Source organism: Microcaecilia unicolor, chromosome 6, assembly GCF_901765095.1.
Source record: "Microcaecilia unicolor chromosome 6, aMicUni1.1, whole genome shotgun sequence".
NCBI classification, from domain to species: Eukaryota; Metazoa; Chordata; class Amphibia; order Gymnophiona; family Siphonopidae; genus Microcaecilia; species Microcaecilia unicolor.
Window position 1 is genome coordinate 308534041 of NC_044036.1, and position 17137 is coordinate 308551177.

At 46.3% G+C, this 17137-nt stretch overlaps 1 protein-coding gene across 4 annotated transcripts in view; it reads right to left on the reverse strand.

Moving 5' to 3' along the window:
* Window positions 1-17137, reverse strand: part of NDEL1 (nudE neurodevelopment protein 1 like 1) — a 147479-nt gene that overhangs the window by 34811 nt on the left and 95531 nt on the right. For all 4 annotated transcript variants that reach the window (XR_003942634.1, XM_030208115.1, XM_030208114.1 and 1 more), the window contains exon 8: window positions 16828-16979. Coding sequence is in view for 3 of the 4 variants with exons in the window: in XM_030208115.1 (XP_030063975.1) it covers window positions 16828-16979 (152 nt within the window). In the remaining variant the exon portion in view is untranslated. The remainder of the gene's footprint in view (window positions 1-16827; window positions 16980-17137) is intronic.

Below are 17137 nucleotides of genomic sequence, written 5' to 3' on the forward strand. Positions count from 1 at the left end.
CGACACGGCGAAAAAACGACCGTACCGAGTGCGGACAAAAGAAGACTGGCCGGCTCGAGCCGGTTTCGGGCGGGAAGACGGCCGCGCATGCGCGGTGCGCGCGGGCGCGCGAGGACTAGCAAAGGACTTTGCTAGTGAAGTTTCCGATTGGAGGGGCTGCCGTGGACGTCACCCATCAGTGAGAACAAGCAGCCTGCTTGTCCTCGGAGAAAATATTTAATAATTCCCTGACATTTTGTCCTGGCTTCTTAATGAGTGTTGTGAACTGCTTAAAACTTTGCAGCTTTAGCAGTATACAAATACTATTGTTATGTTATGATAGGCACCAGGAGCTGAAAGATCATTTTCCTTAACAGATAGCCTCTAGAAAGCATAGCAGGGCACGGTTATGGCTTCATCTTTTTTTTTTTTTTTTTTTTTAAAGCAACTTTATTAAATAGTGTAAAACTTTCTTCCCCATAATTTTAAACTTGAACTTTCTGCCGGAGCTTGGAATTTAACTGTTAACATCCCGCAGCATTAAAAAGGATAGTAGGAAGAGAAGGGCTCAAACTTTGACTTAAAAAGAGAGGAAAGCAGTGCTTCTGACCTGAATTAGGTGTTAAGATACTGTGAAGAAAACAGAACAGCTGCAAAGGTCACTAGGGCAATCTGATTATTGTTTAACTATCAAAGGGTCTGTTTGAAGCCAGTCCCCTTAGAATCAAAGCTATCTGGAGAAGAAAGGTATAAGATAACCTTTTCTGAGGAGTTCTGAGAGAAGAGGACATTTTAAAGACTGGGATAAAGGAGAAATTGTAGGATTATTGATAAAGTTTGATTTAAAAAAAAAAAAAAAAAAAAAAGCAAACAATACTTTAAAACCCTTTTCCCCATAGTTTTAAACTTGAACTTTGTCAGAGGTTGAAACTTAACTGCTACAGTCTACAGCACTAATAGCCTCTAGAAGGCACAGCAGGACCTAGTTCAGTTTACTGTGTTTCATACACTTACAGATTCATGTTTGTTTTATGTTTTGTTTTTATCTGTGGTTCTAGATTGTTCAGATTCCTGATACAGGCGGTTGCGCTGAAATACAGCGCCATATCAAGCCCTTCAACTCCTACTGTCTTTAGGGAGATATATATCTAATATAATAATTTGCACTTTCAACGTTCCAATGTCTCTGGCTGCGTTCGTAACCACCAGCTGACGTCACCAGAAACATTGGAACGTTGGAAAAACCATTTCCTAACCTCCCTCCCAGTTCCAGGGTTCCCCCGTCTGTCCCTCCCTTCCTCCCTTCCACTTCCAGGCCAGGCCCCCTGCCTCCGAATTTAAAAAGTCATGTTGGACTTTACCAAGTCGGGGTTACGTCGTCCACCAGTAGCGCTAAAAGCCGTGCAGCCTCGGCCCTTCTCTCGCTGTCTGTCTCTCAGCTCTGGCCCCGCCCTCATTTCCTGTTTCCGCAAGAGAACTGAGAGACAGACAGCGAGAGAAGGGCAGAGGCTGCACAGCTTTTAGCGCTACTGGCGGACGACGTAACCCCAACTTGGTAAGTCCATGACTTTTAAATTCGGAGGCAGGGGGCCTGAAAGTGGAAGGGAGGGTCGGACGGGGAACCCTGGAACTGGGAGGGAGGGACGACCCTGAAACTCGGAAGGAAGGAGGGAGGTACCCTGAAACTCGGAGGGAGGGAGGGAGGTACCCTAAAACTCGGAGAGCCGGGGGGGGGGACCCTGAAACTGGGAGGGGGGGACCCTGAAAATCGGAGGGACGGAACGACCTTGGAAGTCGGAGGGAGGGAGGGGACCCTGAAAATGGGAGGGAGGGAGGGGACCCTGGAACTCGAAGGGGGGAGGGGAGGGGACGACCCTGGAACTCGAAGGGAGGGAGGGGAGGAGGAGAGGGGGACGACAACCATGGGAGGGAGGGGAGGAGGGGAGGGGGATGACAACCATGGAATTCGGAGGGAGGAGGGGCACTGGAACTAGGAGGGAGGGAGGGGAGGGGAGGGGACAACCCTGGAACTTGGAAGGATGGAGGGGACAACCCTGGAACTTGGAGGGATGAAGGAGAGGGAGGGGACGACAAACCTGAAACTCGGAGAGAGGGAGGGGGGAACGACCATGGAATAGGGAGGGGGGACAACCATGGAACTGGGAGGGAGGGAGGGAAGGAAGGAGGAGGGGCCCCCCCCAGCCACACACTCATTCTCACACACACACACACTCGCACCCAGTCTCACTCTCTCTCTGTCACACTCGCACACTCGCACATTCACTCTCTCTCTCTCTCACATAGTCACTCTCACACACACTCTGTCAAACATACACACTCCGAGGAAAACCTTGCTAGCGCCCGTTTCATGTGTGTCAGAAACGGACCTTTTTTACTAATATATATATATAAAACTTTTTAATGTAGACCTGTTGGCTTATTTTTTTATTACAATAAACTTTGCATGGTGCTTGTGTTATGTCAGGATACACGTTTGGTGTAGAGCAACGAATGAAAAAGCCACCAGTTTGCAACGCACACTCAATGCATAGCACATACGTTTTACTCTGCTTTCGCTGAGCTGTCCAACCACTAGAGGTTTATCAATAAGCACAAAGTTTTATGTCTAAAAGCAGAAACAGATCCTGCAAACAAATGAAACACTCTAGTCACATAATTGAAGACTGTACAGAAGGTGAGAAATAAAGAAGTAATTTTGCAGTTAAAAGACAATATACTGTCATCATGAGTTGTCTAGATCTGACAGAAAAAATATGAAAGGTGTTTGTAGAAGTCATGACTGCAGTTTTTTTTATTGCATGTGTTTAACTTTTTGAGCAATTTGGGGAAACGTTCATAATTTCTCAAAAGACTTCATGGGGCTGACATCAATCTTGGAAGCATTTCCTCTTAGAGAAAAAATAAAAACATACTTTGAGAAAATACAGTTAAGAATGGTTTGTAGAAAGAAATTTGCAGAATGTTGTCACAGCCAAAAACACTGCAGTAACAAATGAAGCCAGTGCACCCACCAAAGAGAAAAAGTTTGTAAAACCTCTACAGCACTTAGTAACTTCCTCATCACATCAACTCTGGGATTAAGAAACCACACAGAACAGACATGAAGCATAGATGAAAGGGAAAACTAAATTTGCAACAGAAAGACAGCTTTGTGAGGAGCTGACTTCCTGTTTTAAATGCCATTTATGTTAGTGTGACAAAAGCAGTATCCATCCACTCTTGCAAAGATACACAGACCCCACTCAAATCCTTATTTGTGACTGCAGAGAGGAAAATTGCTTACTTGGGGATTCTCTGTGGATAGCTGGGAAGTGCAAATGTAGGAGGTAACACCCCCCCCCCCCCCCCCCCCCGTCATAATATATCCAGTGTATCACAGACATTAACTTAATTCCAACCTACTGAGCTAGCTTATAATGTCATCGGAATTGCACTGTGCTGAAATGCTTGCCTTAAATCTAAGGAAGACTCCTGGCCATGACACTGGCATTGTCAATCCAGTGACACATCTGGCTTAATCCAAAGGCATGCAGTAACATTAGAAAAGGACAATTGCTTATTCAGCCTCAGACTGCTTGGAAACCTGGAATTGGAGGAATATCCGAAATGACAGACATACTTCTCGACTGCTATAACTATAATAATAATAGGGATTGGAACAATCATCTGTCATGATGGTATCATGATCCGAAGGTCACTTTTGATAAGAACTTGTATAAAAAGATGTGCCTTCAAAAGGCACAGATCAGCACTCAGCAAGAATAATCAAACTTTGCACTTTATCTTTGTAAATAAACCCTTTTCTATTTGCTATGTGTGGTTCATGCGACTAATCAGTATAGTAAGAGGGAATTCTGAATTCAGTGACCTTTATTAGATGTGTGTTACCCTAGACTTAGTGCCATTTGTAAATCCCACTAAGGGAAAGGAAGACAGGTTCATGGATCAGAGAACTGCCATATTAAGGCTTCCAAGGAGCTGGAACTGAAACTGACTGATGGAGTTAAATAATTCTGGAAGTAGAACTACAGAACAGTCTTCACTCCCTGGGAGAATCAATCCCCTTATACTCTCCCCCCACCTCTACTAAGGAAGTAGCTCTTGTCTATAGAAACAATGCCCCCCCCAAAGGATAGAGCCCATGTTGGACAGATATGAAAGACATCCATTCATGCTTCACTGCAAACTTCTCCAAGCTGCACAATGGGAAGCCTCCAATGTGAAAGTGGAAAGGAAGTCTTCAATACTCTGGAGTTCCTTCAGAGCACTGTTAGAAGCTTTAGACACAGTAATTGCAAGAAAGAAGAAAACATGCTCCCAGGGTTTCTCCACTATATCCCAAGACTAGTAAAGAATTTTGAGGAAGGCAAAAGACCAGGCTAGTGACAAGGGCATGTCTAGAAAAAGCTCTATGGTGGGCACTTCTTCATGATATTTGAAACTGTAAGCAAGCATCCTTCTCACGCTTTAAACCATGAGCTTTTCTCCATCTATACCTCCTCCCTTGGTGCCCTGATCTCATCCCATGGTTTTCACTACCATCTTTACGCTGATGACTCTCAGATCTACATCTCCACCCCTGAAATCTCAACCTTAATCCAGGACAAAATCTCTGCCTGCTTGTCTCAACACCATCTCAAATTAAACATGGCTAAAACTGAACTTCTCATTTTTCCCCCTAAACCCTTCTCCCCTCTTCCCCCATTCTCTATCTCTGTTAATGGCTCTCATATCCTCCCTGTCTCCTCAGCTCATAAACTTGGAGTCATCTTCAACTCCTCTCTCTCCTTCTCTGCTCATATTCAACAAATCGCCAAAACCTGTCGCTTCTTTATCTTCAACATTAGCAAAATTCGCCCCTTCCTTTCTGAACACGCCACCAAAACCCTTATTCACACCCTTGTTACTTCTCGCTTGGACTATTGCAATTTACTTCTCACCGGTCTTCCGCTCAATCATCTTTCTCCTCTCCAATCTGTCCAGAATTCTGCAGCTCAACTTACTTTCTGCCAGAATCGTTATGACCACACTAGCCCACTCCTCAAGTCACTTCACTGGCTGCCTGTCCGCTTCCGTATACAGTTCAAACTCCTCTTACTGACCTTTAAATGCATCCATTTTATGACCCCTCACTACCTCTCCTCTCTCATCTCTCCCTACAGTCCTCCCTGTGAACTTCGCTCTCTGAACAAATCTCTCTTGTCGTCCCCCTTCTCCTCCACCACTAACTCCAGACTTCGTTCCTTTTATCTTGCGCCACCTTATGGCTGGAACCGTCTTCCCGAACCCATACGTCTAGCTCCATCTCTACTTGTTTTTAAATCTATGCTGAAAGCTCACCTTGTCACTACTGCCTTTGGCTCCTAACCACTACTCATTTGCCCTCCTCCTCCCCTGTTCCTCTTTACCCTGTAATTCTCTTGCCAGTAATGTCTTGTCTGTCTGTTTTACCTAGATTGTAAATGTACAGCGCTATGTGCGTCTGGTAGCGCTATATAAATGCTAGTAGTAGTAGTAGTAGTAATAGTAACATAGACCTTGCTAAAGCACCCATTATTGCTTCAAAACTATAATCACTCTTTCTGGGCTTCCCCACGATTAGGAGCTGAAAAGGATCTGGCATCAAAAGAACATGCTGCCCTGAGGGACTCCAATGGTTGCTGAATTAGAGAAGCGTCCAACTCAGTTTACTAGGTCTGCTGTTTAAAGCAATTTGAAAATTACCTCAGGCACGTAAGCTGGTATATAAGAGTGCTGCTTTGGCCTAAAAGCCCTTGACAAAATGGAGGTCCCAGCACAAAAACAAGTGAGCCAACCCCAAGTTCCCTTGGAACCAGCCTTTCACAAGGTCCACCCACCCAATCACAATATGAGTGAGCAACACAATCCAGAGCAGTCCCAGTAGTAAATGAGGTAAGTGAGTCCTCACTTTAGCTGCATTTTTGTTTTCTTTTTGTAAATTCCACTAAGGGAAAGGGGGTAGGGAAACCTCAGACCTCAGTTATACCCCTGCTTCAGCTCAAAATTCTTCTCCCCTTGCCCAAGGGGTGCAAGAATTTCAAAAAGGTACCCACTTTGTAGAACTGAAACTCAATTCTTCAACTAGGTCAGGAGCTGCTCAGTAGATGGTCCAGAAGCTGCATGGTCCATCTATGACCATCTACTGGGGGAAAAAGAAATACTGTTGATCTAAGGCTGCATAGCACCCTTATAGGGCAAAATATGCAGGATTGTTTTCTCTCTCCATTTTCTGCTGGATAGGCACAATGCACAAGTTCTAGACTGCTCTAGTGAAGATGCTAAGGATAGGCACAATCCAGATGTCACCCTCTACATTCAACTGAAACAGCCTTTGCTCAAGTCTCCAATGACCTGTTCCTGGCCAAATCCAAAGAACTCTATTTTATCATCCTTCTCAATCTATCTGCTGCTTGTAACAAGGTTGATCAACACCTAATCTTTGATACACTGTCTTCATTTGGATTTCAGGGCTCTGTTCTGCCTTGGTTTCATCTTCTCTCTCCCACTGCACTTTTAGCATAAGCTCTGGTGGATCCTTCTCCACTGCTATCCCACTATCAGTTGGTGTACCTCAGGGCTCTGTCTTGGGACCTCTTCTGTATCCGTACTTACTTCCCATGGTACTCTATCTCCTTTCATGGTCTTCAGTACCATCTTCATACTTACAGTTTCATAACTTTAAAAAACTTGTTTTCACTGTATTAAGTTTTATATCTGTTGGACTCAGTACTGGATATATTGTTGTTAATATAATTCCCTCCAAATTTGACGTGACTCTTAGTGTGATCCGCTTTGTAACTGTGCTTAAAGGCAGAATACAAAGGAAGTGAACAGAATAGAATCTTTATGCTGTGGCCCTTAGTACATCTCAGGTGCAGTGCGAAGAATTTTGTCAGGCCTTTAAACCTCTTGGTATGCAGTTGTAAGAAAACAAGCGAAGCACATCCAAGATGGCTGCTGCTGCTGGCTCTGACGCTTCTACAAGCTCTGGGAGCTCTTACCGCTGTTTAGGATGCTGAAGAGAAGGGGCCTTCCTGCTTCCACAGCCCCTCAACGGCAAAACCTTCCTTCAGGAGCTGGTGTTCTCGAAGCATATTTCCAGACGAGCAGGGATTCCAGAGCCGTCGGGAGGCAGCCCGCTGGTCCGCGCTGAGGTGGATGGAGACCCCGGGGCGCTCCCTGGGCTAAAGCTTCTCGCCAGCCCTAATAGGAGAGCTCCACCCCACAGCCAAGAGGCAGCAGTTCCCCGTACTGGCTTCTTATCTTACCCCTAAACCCCACTTCTTCTCTTCCCCATTCTATATTTGTGGATAACACTCATCCTCCCTGTCTCGTCACCTTTAACCTTGGGGTCATCTTTGATTCCTCTCTTTCTCTGCACAAATCCAAACCACAGACTGCTAAAACCTGTAGTTTCTTTCTCTATAAGCAAAATTGACCCTTCCTTTCTGAGCACACTATCAAAGCCCTTATCCACACACTTAGATTACTGCAACTTGCTTCTCACAGGTCTCCCACTAAGCAATATCTCTCCCCTTCAATCTGTTCAAAATTCTGCTGCATGGCTTACATTTTGCTAGAGTGGCTACATTCACACTAGCCTTTTCCTTGAGGCACTTCATTGGCTCCCTATCGGTTTCTGCATACAGTTCAAACTCCTCTTAATGACTTAGAAGTCATTCACTCTGCAGCTCCTCAGTCTCTCTCCCTACACTACTACCCAGGAACCCTTCTCCTCCACTGCCAACTCCAGATTTTGTTCCTTTTATTCTGCTTCACTATATGCCTGGAATAGACTTCCTGAGTCAATACGTCCAGCTCAGTCTCTGGCTGTATTCAAATCTAAGCTTAAAAACCCACCTTTTTGAGGCTGCTATTAACTAACTCCTACTCACTTGTTCAGTATCCATTTTCTGTTTTATCATTCTTACTATAAGTAATTCTCTAATTCCTTGTCTTGTTTGTCTGTCTTGATTAGATTGAAAGCTCTGTCGAGCAGGGACTGTCACATATGTGCTTAGTGTACAGCACTATGTACGTCTAGTAGCGCTACAGAGATAAGTAGTAGTAAGGTCTCATCCACTAGAAAATGAACACTGAAGAATAAAGCTGTGACCACCAGAGATTTCCTATTTCTCACCAGTAAAAAGACTGATACAAAAAAAAACTGGACACTGACAAAGGAAAAAAATCATACGAGTGTCAGTCTGTTACCAAAACACCTATTCTGTGCTATATGTAGCAAAAGACAAGATCTTCAAGAACTAGGAAATGCAATTATAGACCAAGGTACAGAAATTCCCAGTTTTACTGGGCAACACTAGTCTGAGTAAAAGGAATCTCCAAGTTCACCTTGATATATTGCCGGAACATAATATATTATTAACTTTAGAAGGCAGCTCTCCGACACAGTACAAGTGACGAGATCGTCATTAACAGAATATCTGAGAGACTGTCTGATGTATTTAGTTCATTCCTATTGTGGCATGCACAAAACCAATATAGGAAAATCAAATAGAAAAGACAAAAGTAGAACAAGTGAAGATACTTACCTGTAGCAGGTATTCTCAGAGGACAGCAAGCTTCATATATTCTCAGAAGTGTGTAGACGCGATCTAGCATTGCCCAGTTCAGCAAAATTGCCAGAGGAAAAACCTAGAGCTTTGAGAAGCATGGGCCACGCTCCAGCACACATGCGCAAGTGCCTTCCTGGCTGTCACACCTCTTCAGTTTAATATCAAGCAAAAAACAAAGAAGAATATAGAAAAGACAACTGGTGGGTGGGATTGGTGAGAATATGAAGTCTGCTGTCCTCGGAGAATACCTGCTACAGGTAAGTACCTTCACTTTCTCCAAGGACAGCAGGCTTCAATATTCTCACAAGTGGGGAATCCCTAGCATCCAGGCTCACCCAAAAACAACAAACATTAGTCAACTGGGCCTCGCAACGGCAAGAACTTAACACAGATTAACCTGAAACAATATATAAACTAGGTAAGAGTGCAGCCTGGAACAGAATAAAAACGGGCCTAGGAGGGTGGAGTTGGATTCTACACCCCAAACAGATTCTGCAGCACTGCCCAAACCGACTGTCGAGTTGGGTATCCTGTTCAAGGCAGTAGTGAGATGTGAATGTGTGGACTGAAAACCACGTTGCAGCCATGCAAATCTCTTCAATGTAGGCCAACTTCAAGTGGGCTACCGACACAGCCAAGGCTCTGACATTATGAGCCATGACATGACCCTCTGAAGTCAGCCCAACCTGGGCCTAAGCAAAGAAAATGCAATCTGCTAGCCAATTGGATATGGTGAATTTCCCAATGGTGACCCCCCATCCTGTTGGGATCAAAACAAACAAAAAGCTGGGCAGACTGTCTAAAGGGCTTCATCTGCTCCATGTAAAAGGCCAATGCTCTCTTGCAGTCCATGGTGTGCAAGCTGCTTTCACCACGATGGGCATGAGGTCGGTGAAAGAATGTTGGCAAGACTACTACTACTATTACTACTACTATTTAACATTTCTAAAGCGCTACCAGGGTTACGCAGCGCTGTACAATTCAAACATAGAAGGACGGTCCCTGCTCAAGAAGCTTACAATCTAAAAGACAGGTGTACAATCTATAGACAAGTGTCCAGTCAAAGACAAGTGTAGATTCCGAATAATAGAGCATACTATATTTCACGGACGGTTAGGTGCCGAAAGCAGCATTGAAGAGGTGAGCTTTAAGCAGAGATTTGAAGATGGGTAGGGAGGGGGCTTGGCGTAGGGGTTGAGGAAGATTGTTCCAGGCACAGGGTGAGGCAAGGCAGAATGAGCGGAGCCTGGAGTTGGCAGTGGTGGAGAAGGGAACTGAAAGGAGGGATTTGTCGTGGGAGCGGAGGTTACGGGCGGGAACATAGGGGGAGATGAGGGTAGAGAGGTAGTGAGGAGCAGTAGACCGGGTGCATTTGTAGGTAAGGAGGAGAATCTTGAATTGAATGCGGTATCTGATCCAAAGCCAGTGAAGTGACTTGAGGAGAGGGGTGATGTGAGTGTATCGGTTCTGGCGGAATATGAGACGTGCGGCAGCGTTCTGGACGGATTGAAGGGGGGATAGATGGCTAAGTGGGAGGCCGGTGAGGAGCAAGTTGCAGTAGTCAAGGCGAGAGGTAATGAGAGCTTGGACGAGAGTTCGTGTGGTGTGCTCAGATAGGAAAGGACGAATTTTGCTGATGTTGAAGAGGAAGAAGCGACAGGTCTTGGCAGTCTGTTGGATATGGGCAGAGAAGGAGAGGGAGGAGTCGAAGATGACTCCGAGGTTGCGGGCAGATGGGACGGGGAGGATGAGGGTGTTATCAACTGAGATAGAGAGTGGAGGAAGAGGAGAGGTGGGTTTGGGTGGAAAGACGAGGAGCTCGGTTTTGGCCATGTTTAGCTTCAGGTGGCGGTTGGACATCCAGGCAGCAATGTCAGATAAGCAGGCCGATACCTTGGCCTGGGTCTCCGTGGTGATGTCTGGTGTGAAGAGATATAGCTGGGTGTCATCAGCATAAAGATGATACTGAAAACCATGAGATGAGATCAGTGAGCCTAGGGAGGAGATGTAGATTGAGAAGAGAAGGGGTCCAAGGACAGATCCCTGGGGAACTCCAACAGACAGTGGGATGGGAGTGGAGGAGGATCCATGAGAGTGTACTCTGAAGGTGCGGGTGGGAGAGATAAGAGGAGGAGAGGACAGAGCCTTGGAACCCAAAAGAGGACAATGTGGCAAGAAGTAAGTCATGATTGACAGTGTCAAACGCAGCGGATAGATCGAGGAGGATGAGATTGGAATAGTGGCCTCTGGATTTGGCGAGGAGCAGGTCGTTGCAGACTTTAGAGAGAGCTGTTTCTGTCGAGTGTAGGGGGCAAAAGCCTGATTGAAGTGGATCTAGGATGGCATGAGAGGAGAGAAAATCAATCAACTGGTTTAGATGGAACTCCAACACCACCTTTGACAGGAACTTGGGGTGCGTGTGCAGGATACTCTGTTGTGATGAAACTTAGTATAAGGTGAATCCACTACTAAGGCATGAAACTCACTGACCCTACCAGCTGAAGTAACAGCAACCAAGAAAATGACCTTCCAGGTCAGGTACTTCAGATGGCAGGAATTCAGTGGCTCAAAAGGAGCTTTCATCAAGAGTGAGAACGACATTGAGATCCCATGACACTGGGAGGTTTGACAGGGGGCTTTGACAAAAGCAAACCTGTCATGAAGCGAACTACAGTCTGTCCAGAGATAGGCTTACCTTCTACACAATAATAAGCATTCATTGCACTAAGCTGAACCCTTACAGAGTTGGTCTTGAGACCAAACTCTGGTAAGTGTAGAACATATTCAAGCAGGATCTGTGTAGGACAAGAAAGGGGATCTATGGCCTTACTGTCACACCAGACAGCAAACCTTCTCCATTTAAAAGAATAACACCTCTTAGTGGAATCTTTCCTGGAAGTCAGCAAGACTAGGGAGACAGCCTTCGAAAGACCCAAGAAAGTGAATTCTAGGCTCTCAACATCTAGGCCATGAGAGCCAGAGACTGGAGGTTGGGAAGTAGAAGTGACCTCTCGTTCTGTGTGATGAGGGTCAGAAAACACGCCAATCTCCATGGTTCTTCAGAGGACAATTCCAGAAGAGGGAACCATATCTGCCACGGCCAGTATGGCACGATCAGAATCATGGTTCGTTGGTCTTGCTTGACTTTCAACAAATTCTTTCCCACTAGAGGTATTGGAGAATAAAAATACAGAAGACCTGTCTCCCAATGTAGACGGAAGGCATCGGACACTAGTCTGTCATGGCCTGAATCCTGGAACAGAACTGAGGGACCTTGTGGTTGATCTAAGAGGCAAAAGATCCACCGAGAGGGTGCCTCATGCTCGGAAAATCTTGCAGGCTACGCCCATATTTAGAGACCACTCATGTGGTTGCATTACCCTGCTCAGACTGTTGGCCAGGTCGTTGATAACGCCCACCAGATAAGTGGCTTGGAGAAGCATGCCATGTTGGTGTGCCCAATGCCACATTTGGACGGCTTCCTGACACAGAGGGCGAGATCCGGTGCACCCCTGCTTGTGGTGAGAATAACTTGATGGGACAGCCGATCTCTGAAAGCCTTTAGAGCGTTCCAGATTGCTTGGAGCTCCAGACTGATCTGGAGATTCATTTCCTGAAGGGACCAAGCTCCTTGAGTGTGAAGCCCATCTACATGAGCTCCCCAACCCAGGAGAGATGCATCAGTTATCAGCACTTTCTGCGGCCGAGGAATTTGTAATGGAAGTCCCAAGGTCAAATTGTACTGAACTGTTCACCACTGAAGAGAGCGCACAGGTTCCGGGGACACTTGGATGACATCTTCTAGACTTCACGTGGCTTGACACCACTGAGAAGCCAGGGTCCATTGAGCAGATCTCATGTGTAGATGTGCCATGGGGTGTACCTACACTGTGGAAGCCATGTGGCCCAACAATCTCAACATCTGCTGAGCCTGTGACCTGCTGCAATGTCCAAACTTTGGACACTAGGGAAAGAAGGTTGTCTGCACGTGTCCCAAGGAGTAGGCTCAGACAGTCCTCGTATGAGCAACTTTCCTATGAACTCCAATTGTTGAAACCGGATGGAGGTGGGTCTTTGGACAGTTGATAACAAACCTAGTAGCTCCAGCACCCAAATAGTCGTCCGCATTGACTACCGAGAACTCTGAGGTGCTCATCACCCAGCCAATAATCAAGATAAGGAACATATGAACTCCCAGTTTGTGTAGCGATTGATGCGACTACTGCTAGACACTCTGTAAAAGCCCCGGGGAGCTGACGAGAGACCAATAGGAAACACCGGCACTGAAGTGCTGTGTTCTCAGTCAAAATCGAAGATACTTCCAATGGCTGGAAGTATCAGGTATGGGTGGATATGCATCCTTCACGTCCAGAGAGCCTAGCCAATCGTTTTCCTGAATCATGGTAAGAAGGGAGCCAGGGAAACCATCCTGAACGTTTCTCAGACTAGGAATTTGTTCAGGACCCTCAGGTCTAGGATGGGAAGTATCCCCCCTGTCTTTTTCTGCACAAGTACTTAGAATAGAATCCTTGCTCTTCTTCCCCTAGAGGAATGGGTTCAACTGAATGGGCCTTTAGAAGGGCGGAGAATCCTCTGCAAGTACCTGCTTGTGTTGAGAGCTGAAAGAATGTGCTCTCAGTGGACAATTTGGAGGTTTGGAAAGCAAATGAGGGTGTATCCGATCCGGACTATTTGAATAATCCACTAGTTGGAGGTTACGAGAGACCACCTTTGGTGAAAAACGTTAACCTCCTCCCAACCGGCAAGTAGTCCTGGACAGACACCGACTGTGGCTTTGCTCTGCTAGAGCCAGTCAAAAGCTCATCCCTTGCTTTTGCTAGGGAGCAGCAGGGGCCTTGGGCACACGCTGTTGACAAGAATGAGGGTGCTGGGGCTGAGACTGAGCAGGCTGGCGAGCCACAGTAGTGTACCTACGCATAGAGTAGGAATAGGGAGCATTCCGCAACTTACCAAAATACCTCCTGGATGAGGAGGCAGTTGCAGAAGATGCCCGGCAGCAGAGAGAAGACCTAGCATCAGTATGCTTCTTGATTTGGTCAGCGACCTCAACCTTCTCTCCAAAAAGATTATCCCTCTCGCAAGGGGAATTCGTCAACTTCTACCGAATAGAATGTTCCAGGTCAGAAACACGCAGCCATGAGAGTCTGCGCATTGCTATACCTTGGGCAGATATCCTGGATGCCAAATCAAAGGTGTCTTAAGTGCCCCTGACCAAGGACTTGCGACACACCTTCTGCTGCTTGGCCAACTGGCAAAATGGCTCAGACTGCTCCAGAAGAAGTGCATCAACCAAGTCTGAACGCTGCCGCTCCAAATTCCACAAGTACACGCTCGTGAACAGCTGGTATGATTGGATACGGGCGATGAGCACAGAGGCCCAATACATCTTTCTCCAAAAGAGTCAGGTTCCTAGCTTCTCTGCCTGGGGAAGCCAAGGCATAGTCTCTAGTACTCCTGGCTCTCTTGAGAGCGGCATCCACCACCTTGGAATCGTGAGATAACTGAGACCTTACCTTACCAAACCAAGTTCCCCGTGGATCCGATACTGGGTGTCAATCTTCTTGGGGACCACAGGGACAGACAGAAGGGACACCCAGTTCCTAAAAAGGACTTCTTTGAGTACCTCATGGAGAGGAGCCATCGCTGCCTCCTTAGGAGGGGAGGTGTAGTCCAGGACCTCGAGCATCTTGGCCCTGGGCTCATCCTCCACTTCTACGGGGAATGGAATGGCATCAGTCATTTCCCGCACAAAAGAGGTGAAAAAGAGGCTCTCTGGTGGAGACAGTCTCCTCTCAGGTGGAGGGGAGGGCTCAAAAGGGATCCCACAGGACTCATTGGAGAAGTACCTAGGATCATCTTCTGATTCCCATGAGTGTTCCTCTTTGGTGTTAGACAGTACCTCCCTCAGGGATGTCCGAGATCAGGCCCGCTTCGACATCAAGGATCCATGTCCTCAAGAACGGCGTTGAGGAACCAGTTCCTTTCTCGACTCCAGTGAAGCTTCCTCTACTAACATCGAGGGGGTGTCGGCCTGGGTGATAGTCGCTACCAGGGCTGCAAGCAACGCCAGCGGAGTCCGCACAACGGGCTGAGGGCCAGGAGGGGTCGCAGTGGGAGGCATGGCAGGTACAAGCACTCCTGATGCCAAAACACATCGCTGCATGAGGCCATCCAGAAGCTCAGGGAGCAAGGCCTGGATACGATCATCGAGGCCACCATCGGGATAGGCTGAGGGGCCAGCTGAAGCTCAGGATGCAGAATTGCAGGGGACGGTGTGGGAGCAGGACCTCAGCTGCTAGAAGACGCAGGAATCGGCACCTCCTGTATGGAGGGGGAGTGGTCTTCCCGGTGTCGATGCTTCTTGGTTGCCAAGTCCCTTGGCGCTCCAGAGTTCCCGGTAACGGTGCTTCTTAGCCTTCACCCGATCACGTCACCCGTGCTCCTTGGTGCCGACGAGGACGTCGAATCCTCACATCACCTCGGGGTCAGGTCTGACAATGGACGGTCCTGGGGGGCCTGTATAGCAGGAGGCTTCAAGACAGGTGGAGATCCACTTAATGCCTCAGATCCACTCAATGCCTCACTGCTCCCAGTGTCTCAGGGTCTTGAAGCAGCCATTCCTACTGTGACTACCGATGCAACACTGAATGTCGACATCAACGCCTCCTATGTTGATGCCCAAGAACAGGAACAGGCTCCAAAAATCTTCTCGTGTTGAGCCTCTCGGAAAACCTGGGTCCTTTTCTTCATACTAAGACAAAGGACACAGTTGACAGGGCTATGGTCGGGCCCTAGGCACTGAAGATACATGTCTTTTCCTGAGATGGTCTCGTTGCACAGGGTACAATGCTTGAAGCCACTGGGAGTGTTATGACATGGAAGGAAAATGGCTTCAGCGAAATTACAAGTTGCGATGGTGCCTTAAAAAGGGGAACGGCACATAAGGAGAGACCCAACCAGCAGACCTAAAAGCAGCCCACGTCGAAAAAGAAAGGAAACTGATGTGGGGCAAACAAACTAGAAATAAAGGAGGGGCAAAAACTAAAAATAAAGGAAAATGGGTTTTTTTTCGTAACACAATGAAAGAAAAAGATAGAGAAGGATGTGGATACAAAAATCACCGAAGACGCTCAAGAAAAATAAAATCGCTCTACCAGGCATGTGAGAAGAGCAGAAAAACACAGCTGTTTCTCATGCGGAAAAAATGAACCTGAAGAGGCGCGTTTGCGTGGCAGCTGGAGTATGGCCAGTGCTCAATCCTCTAGATTTTTTTCTCTGGCAATTTTGCCAAACCGAGCAACACGGGATCACATTTACCCACTTGTTGAAATATTGAAGTCTGCTGTTCCTCAGAGAAATATCAACTTCCTGTCTGATGTATTTGGCTCATTTCTATTATGGAATGCACAAAACTAATAAAGGAAATTCAAATAAAACAAAAGTATAAAAATATCAACTTTTTTAAACCTAAATAGTAGAATCAAATATCAAAAAATATTTTTACAAAATATGAAGGAGAAAAGAACCTCAGAATATACACTCTGCGGACTGTCCTGCTAAAAAGCAGGTGTATATTCAGAGATCCTTTTCTCCTTATATTTTTTAATATTAGATTTTACTATTTAGATAAAAGGTTTTTGTTAAAATGATATGTACAAAACTAAACCATTTGGAGTCATTACCAGGAAGATAACTCTCTGCTGCCTGTGTCAGACATCTTGCTCTCAAATACAACACTTCTATACCTGGACATAGTATATTTCTAAGATCAGTGCTAGCATTGTAGGGGGAAAGGAAGGAGGCTACGAAGATAGGGGGAGAGTGCTGGGCCAGGCGTGGGGAGTGGCAGAAGGGAAGTGCATCCTACCCTTACTACTTCATGTTAATCTGACCTTACTGCCCTTTGCCCCCACAAATGAAGCACACTATACCTATGATTATGCTGCTATCACTCCCTTTCCAGACCCTGCACTTCTCAGTGTCTGTATCCTGTCTTCTCCCCACATCCACTCCACCTTCATATATACAGTACTTACTTACCTCAAACTAGTTTAGCAGCTGAAGAAGGGAGCTGTCATTCTTAGTTGCCAAAATAAATAGACTGGACTATAAGATGAGACCAGCCTGTGCCATTTTTGTTACTCCAGACTACCACAACTACTCTTCTTGAAGAAATAATGAAGGGATAATATTTTAAAACACTCCTTACCCTTTGTCAAAATAAGATGTATGTCCTGAATGAGAAAACTTTGTGTTGCTGTTGTTCACTACACCACTATTAGTATTTCCAGATATATAGGACTTCCTTGATGCCTGGTCCTTTGCAAAATTTCTGCAGGCTGCTAGTTTAGATTCTAAGGCCTGTAAAGGAGAGGGGGGGGGAGAAAAGGAGAACAGTATGACTATGATCTAGGACAATCCATGACACTAAGTAGAACATTTAAAATAAATTAACTTTTTCCAACAAGTTACTGACCACTGCACTTGAGGGACCACCACTGTGCAGCACCCCATCAGCA